The following is a 13,139-nucleotide window of genomic DNA, read 5'->3' on the forward strand; positions in this document are numbered from 1 at the left end:
TTTTCTGATTTTTTCTTTTTTTGTTTCTGATTTTTAATTTTTGGTGTTTTAAAATTGTTTGGAAATTATTTTTTCAAAATACCCAACAGCATTTTAGTGTTGTAATTTAGTTCAGCAGCAAGAGTGTCTTCTTGTTAACATTTATTAAAAATTTCAAGTCTTAGACATAATATTTATGAACTATATAGCCCAGAGAGTGAGAACCTGCAAAATCCTCTAAATCTGTCTGGCACTCTTGGCATACCGTGAGCACCCGGGCCTGGCACTAAGAGGGTTAACTGTGCCATTGTGGATATTTGAGATTTAGTTCCATCTTCTCTTCAAACACAAATGCGTCCATCTTGAGTCTAGCATTTCTGCAGTCCCCATAAATCCCTTGCCTGATTAAGGATATGTTTTCTCACACTTCTGAGGGACTCTATTAGCATGAGCCCACTGCCCTTCAAAGCTCACTTCGCGTGCCACATTCAATCACAATCACAGTATCGAAGGAACTTAATAATGATAGGTCGATTTCCCTGTGAGACCACTTCAGCAGACGTTCGATTACTGCGGCCTAGCCTGTGGCAGTGATCCACATCAGGAATTGAAAGTTCTGCTGAAATTTTATTTTTCAGTGTGCCCAGCATGTTAATGTAGTCGTCCTCAGACAGCTGTTCTTGAACACCATGCAATAAAAGGCAGTTCCGGTTACTGTACTGTTTGGTCTCGTCCAACATGTCATCTTGTTTCTGGAGCTGATCTTCCAGAGCCTTCAACTCCCCTTTAAGCTTGTAGATGTCTTTGCTGGCCTGTTTCTTGAATGCCTGGAAAAAAAAAAAAGAATGGGGGACAAAAATATGTGTGATAATTATAGATGAATCACACTTTTATCACAAGTGGCAAAAGTACTGGAAAGAATATTAGAGAGGAGAATGAGAAGAAAGGCAGGAAGAGAAGTACAAAAGGAACAATATGTCTTTAGAAGTAGATGATCATCTACAGGGGACCCTATCTTTACCATGAGGCAATTAATGGAAAAGAATTGGGAATATGAAAAATATCTGGTTATGACATTCACAGATCTAACAAAGGCATACAATAGTATTCCCAGCAAGAAGGTTTGAGAAACCATGGTCAAAAAGAGACTGGATACACAAACTGTAGAGGTGTTGTTGCAAGCAATGTACAACCACTGCATCAGCAGTATACAGCCTTCAGTTGGAAAGAAATGAAACTGGACTAAGAGAAGAGTATGCTGTCACCTCTTTTATTTGTAATGGTTATGGTCGAAATTGTAAAGGAGACAAAAGAAGCATGTGGGAATAGGGAGATGAATTTATTAATATATGCAGATGATATTGTGGTCTGGGGATGGAACAGCAGAGAAGTACATGAACAACTTGAAGCACTGAATAAGAAAATTGAAAAGTGTGGTATGAAATTCAGTGCAGAGAAAAGCAAGACCCTGGTGATATCAAGAAGAGAAAGACAAGGATTTTGTTGACAGTTTCAAATATCTAGGGAGTGAATTAGTGCAGAATACAAGGCTGAACATGGAGATCTGCAAGAGGTTACAACAGGTCAGTGCATTCTACCAGAGTGTAAGAAACCTTGTCTAGAAGTACCAAGGAAGTGTAAAGAGATACTGTACAAAATGTATTATGCACCCGTATTGAGTTACGCGGCTGAGATCTGGATAGTGAAAAGTAGGGAAGAGAGTAGAATTCAAGCCAGCGAAATGAAATACCTAAAAATATATGATAGGAAAGACAAGGAAAGACAGATTGAGAAACGAAGGTGTGAGAAAGGAGGTTGGAATGGAAAACCTAAATGGGAGAATTGATAGGAGTAAAACTAAGGTGGTTTGGACTTGTAAAGAGGATGGAGGAGAAAAGAATGCCAAAACAAATTATGGTGTTGAAGTTCGAGGAAATGAGTGTGAGAGGTAGAACTAAAACAAGGTGGGTCGACTACAAGCAATTTGTGAATTTGACAAATTTAGTTAAATATTTAATGTAGGACAAAATTCATAACCTGTAATCAACAGTGCACGTCAGTTTTGTCACTTTTATGGGCAAATAGTATAATATTTAAGCCTAACCTCAGCTATTTTGAGAGTGTGTTAAGATTCCAATTCCATGCAGTACAATATGTGAAAAGTTACGCCAGTTGTAACAAAATGTTTGAATGTGTGTACAATGACTAATTAGAAATCATTAAGCAATTCAACAGATTGTAAATGTATTGACATTGTATTTTAAATATTGGAATAAGGTTTTAAAGGTTGAAACTTAATTATTATTTTCAATAAGATGTAATATAGAAACATTTTAATATTTAAGAAGTTTTTCAAAGCTTATTATGGATAAGTTTGGAAATTCCAAGTTCCCATGGAGGGAATTAGATATTTTTCCACCAATAGAGCATATCAAAAATCAGATCAAAAATTACATTTTTATTAAATCATAAAAACTCAAGAAATTTCAGTTTATTTTTGACCTTGTGCCTGGGTACGTAGCGCGGTGAAACATGCTGCACAAGCCACTATGCTACGGGTGGAAAAATGATATGAACTTTTTCAGTGTTAGGCTGCTCATGAAACAGCTGAATTTATATAAGGACATCTTAACGTAAAAAATGTAATCGTAAAAATCCCCATCTTGCATTCAGTCCACCAGGCAAGTTGGCCGTGCGGTTAGGAGCGCACAGCTGTGAGCTCACATCCGGGAGATAGTGGGTTTGAATCCCACTGTTGGCAGCCGTGAAGATGGTTTTCCATGGTTTCCCATTTTCACATCAGGCAAATGCTGAGGCTGTAACTTAATTAAGGCCAGCCGCTTCCTTCCCATTCCTAGGCCTTTCCTGTCCCATCATCGCCATAAGACCTATCTGTGTTGGTGCGACGTAAAGCAACTAGCAAAAAAATACATTCAGTCCAATATGTGAAGATCCCAAGACCTCCCTTGGCTTTTTGTATGTAAGGTGCAGCATTTGTTCCGGTCACGAGAACACAATTGTGTATAATGGCTGATGATGCCGGAAGATTGAGTGCATCATGGCAAAATGTTACAACTTTAAAAGGTTCACCTTAGGTAACACATCAAAATGAGTAAAAGTGCAGAAAAACTACATTTTCTGAGGACCTTGTCCCACTTAATCGGAAGTGAACCATGACCAGCCACAGCAGCAAGAATATCTCAAGTCTTGAGACATGAGAAATCTTCCAAGCATATTGCAAACTCTCAAGACTCTAATCCTGTTTGATAGCCCAGTATATAGTGCCCCGATAGAAGAGCCAAAAGCCTGTTTGGTGATTAAATTGTAAATAGTCTTTCAAAAATGAACATCTAATCCTGGACAAAATATGGATTTTTTACAAGTATGGACATTTGGTAATACTCGTTCTGTCTTCAAGTAGAACTGTCGGAATGTGCTGTCTCCTTCCAACGTGTGCGGCCACTCTACTTTATGGTTTCCCTAAACAAAACCAGGTGAATAGGATGTGAAGATGAACCTTTAAGCAAATTCACTGCTGATTGCTTTTCTGGTACTTGTTCTAATTACGGCAATGATGGAATGGTAATGCAAAGGTCCATTAGCATGACATTGCCATCCTATCATTTTTTAAAATTTTATTTGATCACCTGTATATGTAGTAAGTTTTTGTCAGTCTTGTACCACATATATTACCATTATGCCTTGTCAACTTTTAAAGGTTATTGGTGTTTGTTTTTTTTGTTTTTTTTAATTCGAGAATATGGTTTTGAGTGCAAGTATCAATTTTCAAAAGTTGTCAAATGCATATTTCTTTCTGTCCATCTTGAAAAATACTTCAAGAATTTTATGTTGATGGGACTGAAATTTCTAGCCGGTTGATGCTGGAAATAATTTCTTTGAGGAAATGTTTATGTGCTATTTTTAAAACATGATTCAATTAGTGTGTTCGTTGGACCACATAATTTGAACTAAAAATTCAAGAAAACTTTTCCAGGAATGGATAATTGAGGTTCCACTGTATAGAAATCATGATCAAGAGTATCCTAAATGGAATTGACCTCTTCTTTCAGGTTACATGGCCACTACTCGCTCTTTGCAAGTTCCACCTCCTGTTCCTACAGCCGTTGTCCGACCTCCTATTGGGGTACCTGTTCAGAGAGTGGGTTATGAATATAATTCATACAATAATTCGTATTCATCTGGAGGAAATCAGAATAACTCGGTATATCAGCCTTCACAACAGCAGATATTTGCTTCCACTCCAGGAACATTTACCCCGGACATATACAGGTAAATATAATTTCATTATCATTCTTTCACTCATCTGTTATTAGCTGTAGATATTTGATTCACCTAGCAGTGTTAAATATTTTACAATAAAACTTTAAATTTATAAAATCTCCATGACCTTATTGAAATTTTCAATAAAACATTTGTTTTGTTATACCTTTTTCTTCTTCTCTAGTTCCCATTTCCAGTTCTCACGTGGGTCAGGGACCAATCAAGGACCTCCATTATTACTTCTTTCTCCACTAGTTTCCTGCTTCTTCTTTTCTTCATACTCTCCTTCACTGTATCCATCCACCTTTTTCGAGGCTTTCCTTGTAGTCTCTTTCCTGTTTGTTTCTCTGTAAATACTCTGTCCTCTTCTGTAGTTTTGAAACTCCAAACTACTACTACTTTGTATTTTCTTAGAACTTCATGGTACCACAGTATACCCCTATATTTACTGTAATACCTTTATGTGAATAAATAAATCACAGTCAGTCAATAATGTCATGTCGCAAATGCAGCATGTAGTATAAGGAAACTTGCTAAACAGAGCACTGTTACACATATCTTATAGGTAGATACAAGATTATTTTGTGTAACACAATAATGCAAAGTAATTTTAATTTACGTATGACATTGATAACTAACCCCTTCATTCCACATATATGTTGAATGCAAAAGAATCAAATCATGAAATAACATAAAATTAAAGTACCGCATATCACAAAAACTTGAAAATCCACATTGCTTCCTTTCTGTTTTTTTGTGTGATCAGTGGACTTGATGCATTTTGTCTGTCTATTTTACCCTTTACTTTTGTTAGGTTTGCAAAAAGTTCAACCTGTTCAGCTCTCATCTATTGTCACTAGATATATTTGTCTTCTGGTTCACAATCCTCAAATTTTGCTTCATGTTCACAAAGAATGTCACTTAGCTTACCAAGCATAGAATAACTTACATTAGAAAACGACATCCTTTCCAGGTTTGCACTAATTGCATCGGCCACACCTTTGCTCGCTTGAGATCTTCCTCAGTTTATTTTCTAATTTCTAGTGCATAATGAAGTGGAAGTCCTGCAGTTTCAAGACAAGCAATTTATGTTGATTATTCTGCCAAAGTTTGACATTGTATGTGACAAGTTTTTGACCAGGATCTTAGAAGAAATCAAATCTTGCACAGTTTTAATGCATGGCAATTAAGAAGGATCAAACTCTTAAATTACTTCCTCAAAGAAATCATAATTTCTGCAATAATATCAAGTAGCATCGAGCCATGTCAACCAGTGAGGTTGAGGAGGAAGAGGTAGAGCAGGGCCTGTTTCTTTCATCTTCTGTACTTGAAGTGGAGCTATCAGGAGCATTTTTTTCTTAGAAGTTAACCTGTCTATGTCACGGTAACTGATTCGAACCTCTTCTTTCACTTTATGCAAACCATGCCCGAGACATGTAATATGGACCATTTTGTGGTAAAATAGTTCGTCTTTTCACTGCCTTGGTCATGTACAGGACGGCATTACGTACAGACAGTAGAATGTTTTCCCTATTTACAATCTCTAGGCAGAGTAGCTTCATAGTATCATCAAACAGCAGGAATAGTGGAATGATTTACTTTCACCGGGCAAGTTGGCCATGCGGTTAGGGGCGCGCAGCTATGAGCTTGCATCCAGGAGGTAGTGCGTTTGAACCCCACTGTTGGCAGCCCTGAAGATGGTTTTTCATTGGTTTCCCATTTTCACACCAGGCAAATGCTGGGGCTGTACCTTAATTAAGGCCACAGCCGCTTCCGTCCCAGTCGTAGCCCTTTCCTATCCCATTATCGCCATAAGACCTATCTGCGTTGGTGCAACGTAAAGCAACTAGCAAAAAAAAAAAGTTTTTAAATTGGAGCTGTACACATCACATCACTGAGGCTTCAGGACATACGCATGTGTAAGTTGTCTGAAAGTGTTCTACACACAAGAAGAGAATGTTTTCACACTGGGAAAAATTGTACTTTATGTCAGCCAAGCCCTAAGTTATTCATCATTAAATACTACCTGAGCTACAAACATAAAAGTTTCTTTTCTTTTTTTTGTTTGAAATAGGATATTTCAACATCATGTATATTCTGGCCTTAGGAATAAGCAGCAGAAAAATTATTTATACTTATCTCTCAAACATCCTGTATAACAAGTAGCCAAGTGTTAAAACAGTTGTTGTCACACAGACTGGTACATATTAGCTAACGCTTTTTTCTTTGTATACCAATTAGTTTTTACTCTGTTCCTGATTTTATCAATATTTCCTTTCCTCTTCAGTGCTGCTCCTCATAGCATGATGATAAGTTCTGGTGGGCAAATGTTTACAAACCCTCCACAGCCTGACTATGGATCTCCAGCACCTGCATCTGAGCATCACCCTATAGAACCAGCCCGTACTATTAATCGTTCTAATTGGGAGATTAATCAACATGGGATTAAGTCTTCTCTTGGAGGAAACTCAACAGTACAGTCTCAGTGGGTATTGTCAACTTCTGCTGGAAGTGCTGCTACTAAGGTAATTAGTGGGGAAAAAATATTAAATTAGAATTTTGGATAGAATCTTGTGCTATTTGTGATGACAAGTACTTTATTTCACTGTTGGTGACCAAGAATTTGAAACGGGTGACGTATTTTTAATATTATACATATATACAAGTGGAAGTAATTTATTTGAAAAAATCTGAGGATCTCTTATAGAAAGAAATGTGTAATTCTTGTATTAATAAACTGTGCTATTTTTTCAGGTACTAATGTTTTATAATTTTGTATCTTGTGTTTGACTGACTAAAAAACTTCGTTTATTTTAACTAAGTCACCGCTGAAAACATGGCCTTCCTCACTGCATTCGAAAAGAAAAACTAGTCAGGTTTCATAATTGGTCCAACCATACAATTTGAAACTGACTATGAACAGCCCCAAGAAGTTGACTGCCAGAAGAGAAAGAGAGAGAGAGAGAGAGAGAGAGATAGATAGATAGATAATTTTATCTTGGTAAAGTTAGGGACAGCTGTCCCTGTCGTACACTTAATCAGTATCAAAATAAGGTTGATAACTAACTACAGTAATTACATATTATTAAATAGTAACCTATCATGAACTATGTTGAACTATTGAACTGTATCTAACTTTACTTGTACATTAAAATTACAAAAGTCAGTGGGAAAGAGCATAATAATACAGAAAAGGAGTACAGTTTATTTCTTCTTATTTTATGACCGCTTAGGATCACTTTAGTCAGTTCATCGTTCAGGTCACTTTGAAAGGATTGTTCGGGCTTTGCGGTCCTCCCAGTACTTTAGATGCTCCGATCTTCGCGTCCTTTCCTCGGTTGAAAATATGCATGTTGTTGGTTTGTTTCATGTAAGAGTAAAACAGAGGTTTATATTCTTGAGTTTTGTATTCCGTTTGATCTTATTTGTGGTGTCTTCTGTTGTAAGGCCTATTTCCTTCAGATCCTCTCTTACTTCTCTGATCCATTTACATCTTGTTGTGGTATTTTTTGAGACGAGATTGTGTTGTACTGGTTGTTTCAGAAGTCTCGAATCCTGCATCCTCATATGTCCAAAGAATCCAAATCTCTTATGCATAGTATCTGTAATGGGTTCTAGCTCTTTGTACACGACTTTCTTAGGTATTATCCGCCACTGTCCATCTTTCTGGTATTTTTTGTTGATGCAGGTTCTTCCAATCCTCCTTTCAATTTTCTGAAGTCTGTGTCAATCTTTGATTGTTTATTCAGGTGAAAAAGTGTTTCTGCTGCATATGTAGCTTCCGATCTTATAACTGTGTTGTAGTGTTTTATTTTTGCATTTATTGGTAGACGTATTTCTTTTTGTAGATATCCCATTTTAATTTTAGGGCTTTAGTTAATCTATTTGTTCCTGTTCGGATTGAGATTTTTTTCATTTAGGTTATGTGTTATTACTTCTCCAAGATATTTAAATTCAGTTATTTTGATTTTATTACCATTTATGGTAACTTCTTTTAGTTGTGTTGGTTTTGGGGCATAATTCCTGTTTTTTCAAATGATATTTTGAGGCCAATTTTATATTTAATGTTTTGAAGTTTTTGCTTCTTTTATGTCCACTGCTAGTAATGCTAAATCGTCTGCAAAACCCAGGCAATTTGTTTTGATTTTTCGGCCAATCTTTATTTTTGGGGGTCATTTCCTAAACCATTACCTCATTACCATTTCTAGAGCACAATTAAATAATAGTGGTGAGAGCCCATCTCCCTGGCGTGGTCCAGTTTTAATTTCAAATGACTCTGATGTTTCACCCCTAAACTTTGCTTTTGATTTGGTGTTAGTGAGAGTCAGTTTTATCATGTTTATTAATTTGGGGTGTAGTCCAAGGTGTCTTAAAATTTTAAACAGAGATTCTCTATGGATGCAATCGTAAGCTTTCTTGAAATCTACAAATGTTATCACCATATCTCTGTTTCTTCTCCTGTTATAGTCCATTATCAACTTAAGACTCATGATCTGATCAGGACAGCTCCTCCAGGATCTGAAACCCCCTTGATATTCTCCTAGTTCTTTCTCAAGTTGTAAACTTATCCGATTAAGGATGATTATTGAGAAGATTTTGTATGTTATGTCTAGGAGCAAGATTCCTCTGTAGTTATTAGGGTCAGTTTTGTCTCCTTTTTTGTGCAGTGGGTGAATGAGGGCTGTTATCCAGTGTTCAAGAAATAATTTAACATATTGTGAAATGAATGAAACATGAGATTTTATCTCGAAACTGCTTATTCTTCAAATCTGCCTAAATATATAAAAGTCAAGGTTGAAATTGTAATACTAGAAAAAAAATGTATGAGTCATTTTTAATCCATTCTTGAAAATTAATGTATCCCAAATAAAACCCATTCAACTTATGCTTCCCAGTTCTATTATGGAATTATAAATATTTGTAGATTTCTGTATATATGTAGCATTTCTATTACTAGTCAGTTTCCATTTTTTCATATTAAAATTCTTTGTACTCTAGCGGGTAGCTTCCAAGAGTCTTGCTGCACTTCACCAGAGAAAGCAAGAGATCATCTCGCAGTTAGAGAAAGTTGTTGGAAAGTCTGCTGCATCAGCAATATCAAGTTCAGCTTGCTCTCAGGCTAGAGTGGTAAGTATTTCATGAATTATTTCTGTTTTAAAACAGCTTGGAATAGAGGATGTTTTCCATTTTATTGAAATTTATGCTTTCTCATTATGCTGTATCCATTTTGTCTTTATTTCTCAATTTGGCATTGATAAATCATAGGTTCTCAGTTCTGATTTTTACAGTATTCTTACTGTTTTTAATAAGGAATGATTTGCATGGTCACTTGCGAGCTCACTTGTGCTCAGTTTAAAGAGACCATTTTCTTATGTGCACCGACTCGTTAAGCTCTCTGAAGTCCATTGAAACCTGTTTCTCGCAACACCCACTGGTACAGCAGATTCATGACTAGCCAGGTTAAGTGATGCTGGCACCAGAATTACTTTCGCGTGGCTTCCAAGCCACATTGGGATTGCGGGGAAACGAACTTGCGGATGAAGCTGCAAAGGAAGCGGTTCTTTTACCCCCAAGACCTACAATGTACCTGTTAAAGATATTTGTTCTCAGCTATGTCGAACCATCTTGGCGTCCTGGGAATTGGAGTGGCTTGCAATCCCAACTCCCAACAAGTTGAGAGCAATTAAGAAGACAACTATCGTATGGCGGTCCTCTTTCCAGCCTTCACGGAGAGAGGCCATAGTATTGTGTAGGCTGAGGATAGGTCATTTATGATCTACATACTCTTATCTCCTAAAGAGGGAAGACCCCCCCCAGTGTGTTCTTGTGGTGCAGACTTCACCGTGGCCCACATCCTCAGAGTGTGCTGATCTCTCTGGCCTAAGACGGAGCGTCGGCCTGCAGGAAACACTTGAATGCATATTAGCCGATGACGCGACTGCTGCTGATCTCGTCATCCGCTTTATGTGCGACTGTGGATTAATCAAGGGTATGTAAATTACAAGTGTACTGCTACTCGGGGAACGTTAGTAACTTTTTGGCCTAATTCAATAATTTTTTGTTTTATTTTGTACTGCATTTCCAAATTTCTTTGTTGAATATATAATTTTGTTTTATTTTAAATTTCTTTTCCACTAATTTGTTCAGAGAGGATGATTACCTAGTTGTACTTCCTCTTAAAACAAAAATTACCACCACCACCTCAGTGTAAAGCCTTGGGCAAACGGGGCGGAGCTTTATGACTAGACTAGATATAATCAGCACGTCAATTCAATAGACAGTAGAAGTTCTCTTCTATGAGTATACATATACGAGAAACAGGGCATCTTTATACAGCCATTAGCCAGGATTTAGCCATCCTTAAGAAAGTTAATAAGGACATTTTAATGAATGATGGGAACAGCAGTGAGAGAGAGAGAGAGAGAGAGAGAGAGAGAGAGAGAGAGAGAGAGAGAGAGGAATCTGACTTGGAAGGAGTTAGACCTTTATCAAATTCTAATGTGGTAAAGTACTTTTTTAATTTTCTTAAATATTGTCTTTTCAAAACTGTATTTCCCTTCTAGAACTTAATTTTATTTAAATATTGAAAGTGGGAATGTGCTGTTGTGAATAATTTATTACATATTAACATTTTGGACATAACTTCAAATCCACCAACCTTCTATAATTTATTTCTTTTCTGAGATGTTAAATATTCCAAATGTGATTTGTCATTCACTTGTTGCTTATTCTGCATGGACAGTGAATATAATTTGTTTTGTCTCTTAATACTTATCACTATGGCATTTCATCTACATATTGACATCATTGGCATCCGGCAATGGTCTGAAGTAATCGTGGCAATCAGGCAAGGTAACGACAGTTCCTAGAAAACCCTACATGGCTCTTGCCATGTGCTCGGAAGTAGCTCGGTGATTCTCCAGTCATTGTGGAGACCGCGGATGGATACATGATGTTCTTTATTTATATCATTTTCCGTTCTCTCAATGACAGCAGAATAGTTACCTCTCCATTTGGAAGCTGTAATGTGTTGATGGTATTATTATCATTTATTTTGTTTTTAACAATTCTATAGAGGAGCTTCTTTTGTTTGTCTTGCCCTATTCTGTTTGTAAAAATCTTTTTTTGCATTTCTTTTTCTCTGTGTCAACTATTCTTTTGACCTGTATCTATTTCCTCTGTAAATGATAGTTTATCCTAAATTTCACTTGGATTTCTTTGCACTCTGGCCCAGTACAAAGCTCTTCTTGCACAATTTCTAGCTTTGACAGCAGCTTTTACATCCTCATTCCACCATGCTGTTTCTTTGGGCAGGGCTTGTGTGCCATATGAATTACACCAAATGACTGATCAGTTTTGTGTATATATTTATCTTTATCCTTGTGTGTGCGTGTGTGTGTGCACGTGCGTGCACGCGTGTGTGTGGTTTCTTTTTCGTATGTCAGAATTATGTGAATAATTTACGCATCCAGATATTATACCTTTATTTTTAATCTTAAAAGTGCATTAATTACACAAATAAACATGTTGTTCTAGGCTGAATCTGGTTTTGTGTGTGCTGAAAAATGAGTTTTAAAGTGAGTATATATTTTGAGTATACTTATTTCTGTTTTAGACCACATCATTCCCTAACACAGAAAAAGATGTCTGTACTTCAACATATTCCATTTGGACATCAGGAGGTATTTTGCATACTGGAAGGGGAAGTGGATCTCAAGTTAGTCATATCACAACAGCAGGTCACCCAACTACACTCTACCGGTAAGATAAAATAAATTTAAAAGAAGTAATATTAATATATAAATAAGAAATATTAAACTTAATTGCCTAGCATTCACAGACAATCTTGCATTATGAGCAAATAGTGTGGAAAAAGCTAAATTTCAAATTGAAGAACTCAAGAAAATTGCTGAAGAATTGGACTACAAATCTCGTTTGAAAAGACTGAAAGGATGCCGACCTTCAGAATTGAAACACCAGCCATTCGCCTCGACAATGGCGAACAAATTAAGATTGTAAATAAGTTAAAATATCTTGGGGAAATTATAATTTGGAACATAAAAGAGAAAATATCGATCGACAGCAGAACAACATCTAAATTGAAAACAACAGTGTGTTTGCGAGGATCTTCAAAAGGCAGCAGTATTCAGTCAGCAGTATGTAAAGATTGTTGCGTTACAAGGATAATGTCCAGATAGAGGTGGTGACTAATGTTAAAGAAGTACAGTGAAGAACATGGAAATTGCAACACTCAGAAGGAGTGGTGCTACATTGCTGCAATTGAACATGCAGGACGAGAGTTCAGTTGTGATTTGATGATTACACTTTCAGGTCCCTCTGACCGCAAGTTTGGACAACAATCAATACAGGATGTGCCCACCACGAGCTGCAATACATTGATGAATTTGTCGAGGCATGGAGTCAATAAGGCCCTGGATCGCTTCCTGAGGAATTGTGGCCCATGCTTGCTGCACTGCACGGGTCAGTTGTTCCAGAGTTGTGGGTGGCTGAGGACGGTTGGCCAGTTGTCGACCCATCATGTCCCACACATGCTCAATAGGACTGAGGTCCGGGGATCTTGCGGGCCATTCTAAGGTTGTGATGTCGTGAAGAGCTTCTCTGGAGATGCGTACAGTGTGAACCCGGGCATTGTCCTGCTGAAACATCCCATTAGCAATGTTCGCCATCATAGGGACAACCACTGGATTGAGTACCCTATCAACGTACTGTCGAGCAGTCATAGTGCCCTCAACAAGCACTAATTGTGATTTCACATTAAAGCCAATAGCTTCCCAGACCATAATGCTTGGTGTTGGCCCCGTGTGCCTCCCGACAATAAGATCTGGGCGGCCCCTCTCCCCGGTACGTCGGCGCGCACG

General features: G+C 37.3%; 1 protein-coding gene across 1 annotated transcript in view; it reads left to right on the plus strand.

Moving 5' to 3' along the window:
* Window positions 1-13,139, plus strand: part of roq (roquin) — a 255,087-nt gene that overhangs the window by 146,365 nt on the left and 95,583 nt on the right. The window contains exons 9-12 of the mRNA XM_067145048.2: window positions 4,050-4,269; window positions 6,548-6,785; window positions 9,259-9,387; window positions 11,876-12,021. Of these exons, the coding sequence (XP_067001149.1) occupies window positions 4,050-4,269; window positions 6,548-6,785; window positions 9,259-9,387; window positions 11,876-12,021 (733 nt within the window). The remainder of the gene's footprint in view (window positions 1-4,049; window positions 4,270-6,547; window positions 6,786-9,258; window positions 9,388-11,875; window positions 12,022-13,139) is intronic.

The sequence above is a fragment of the Anabrus simplex genome, chromosome 4 (assembly GCF_040414725.1).
Source record: "Anabrus simplex isolate iqAnaSimp1 chromosome 4, ASM4041472v1, whole genome shotgun sequence".
Lineage (NCBI taxonomy): Eukaryota > Metazoa > Arthropoda > Insecta > Orthoptera > Tettigoniidae > Anabrus > Anabrus simplex.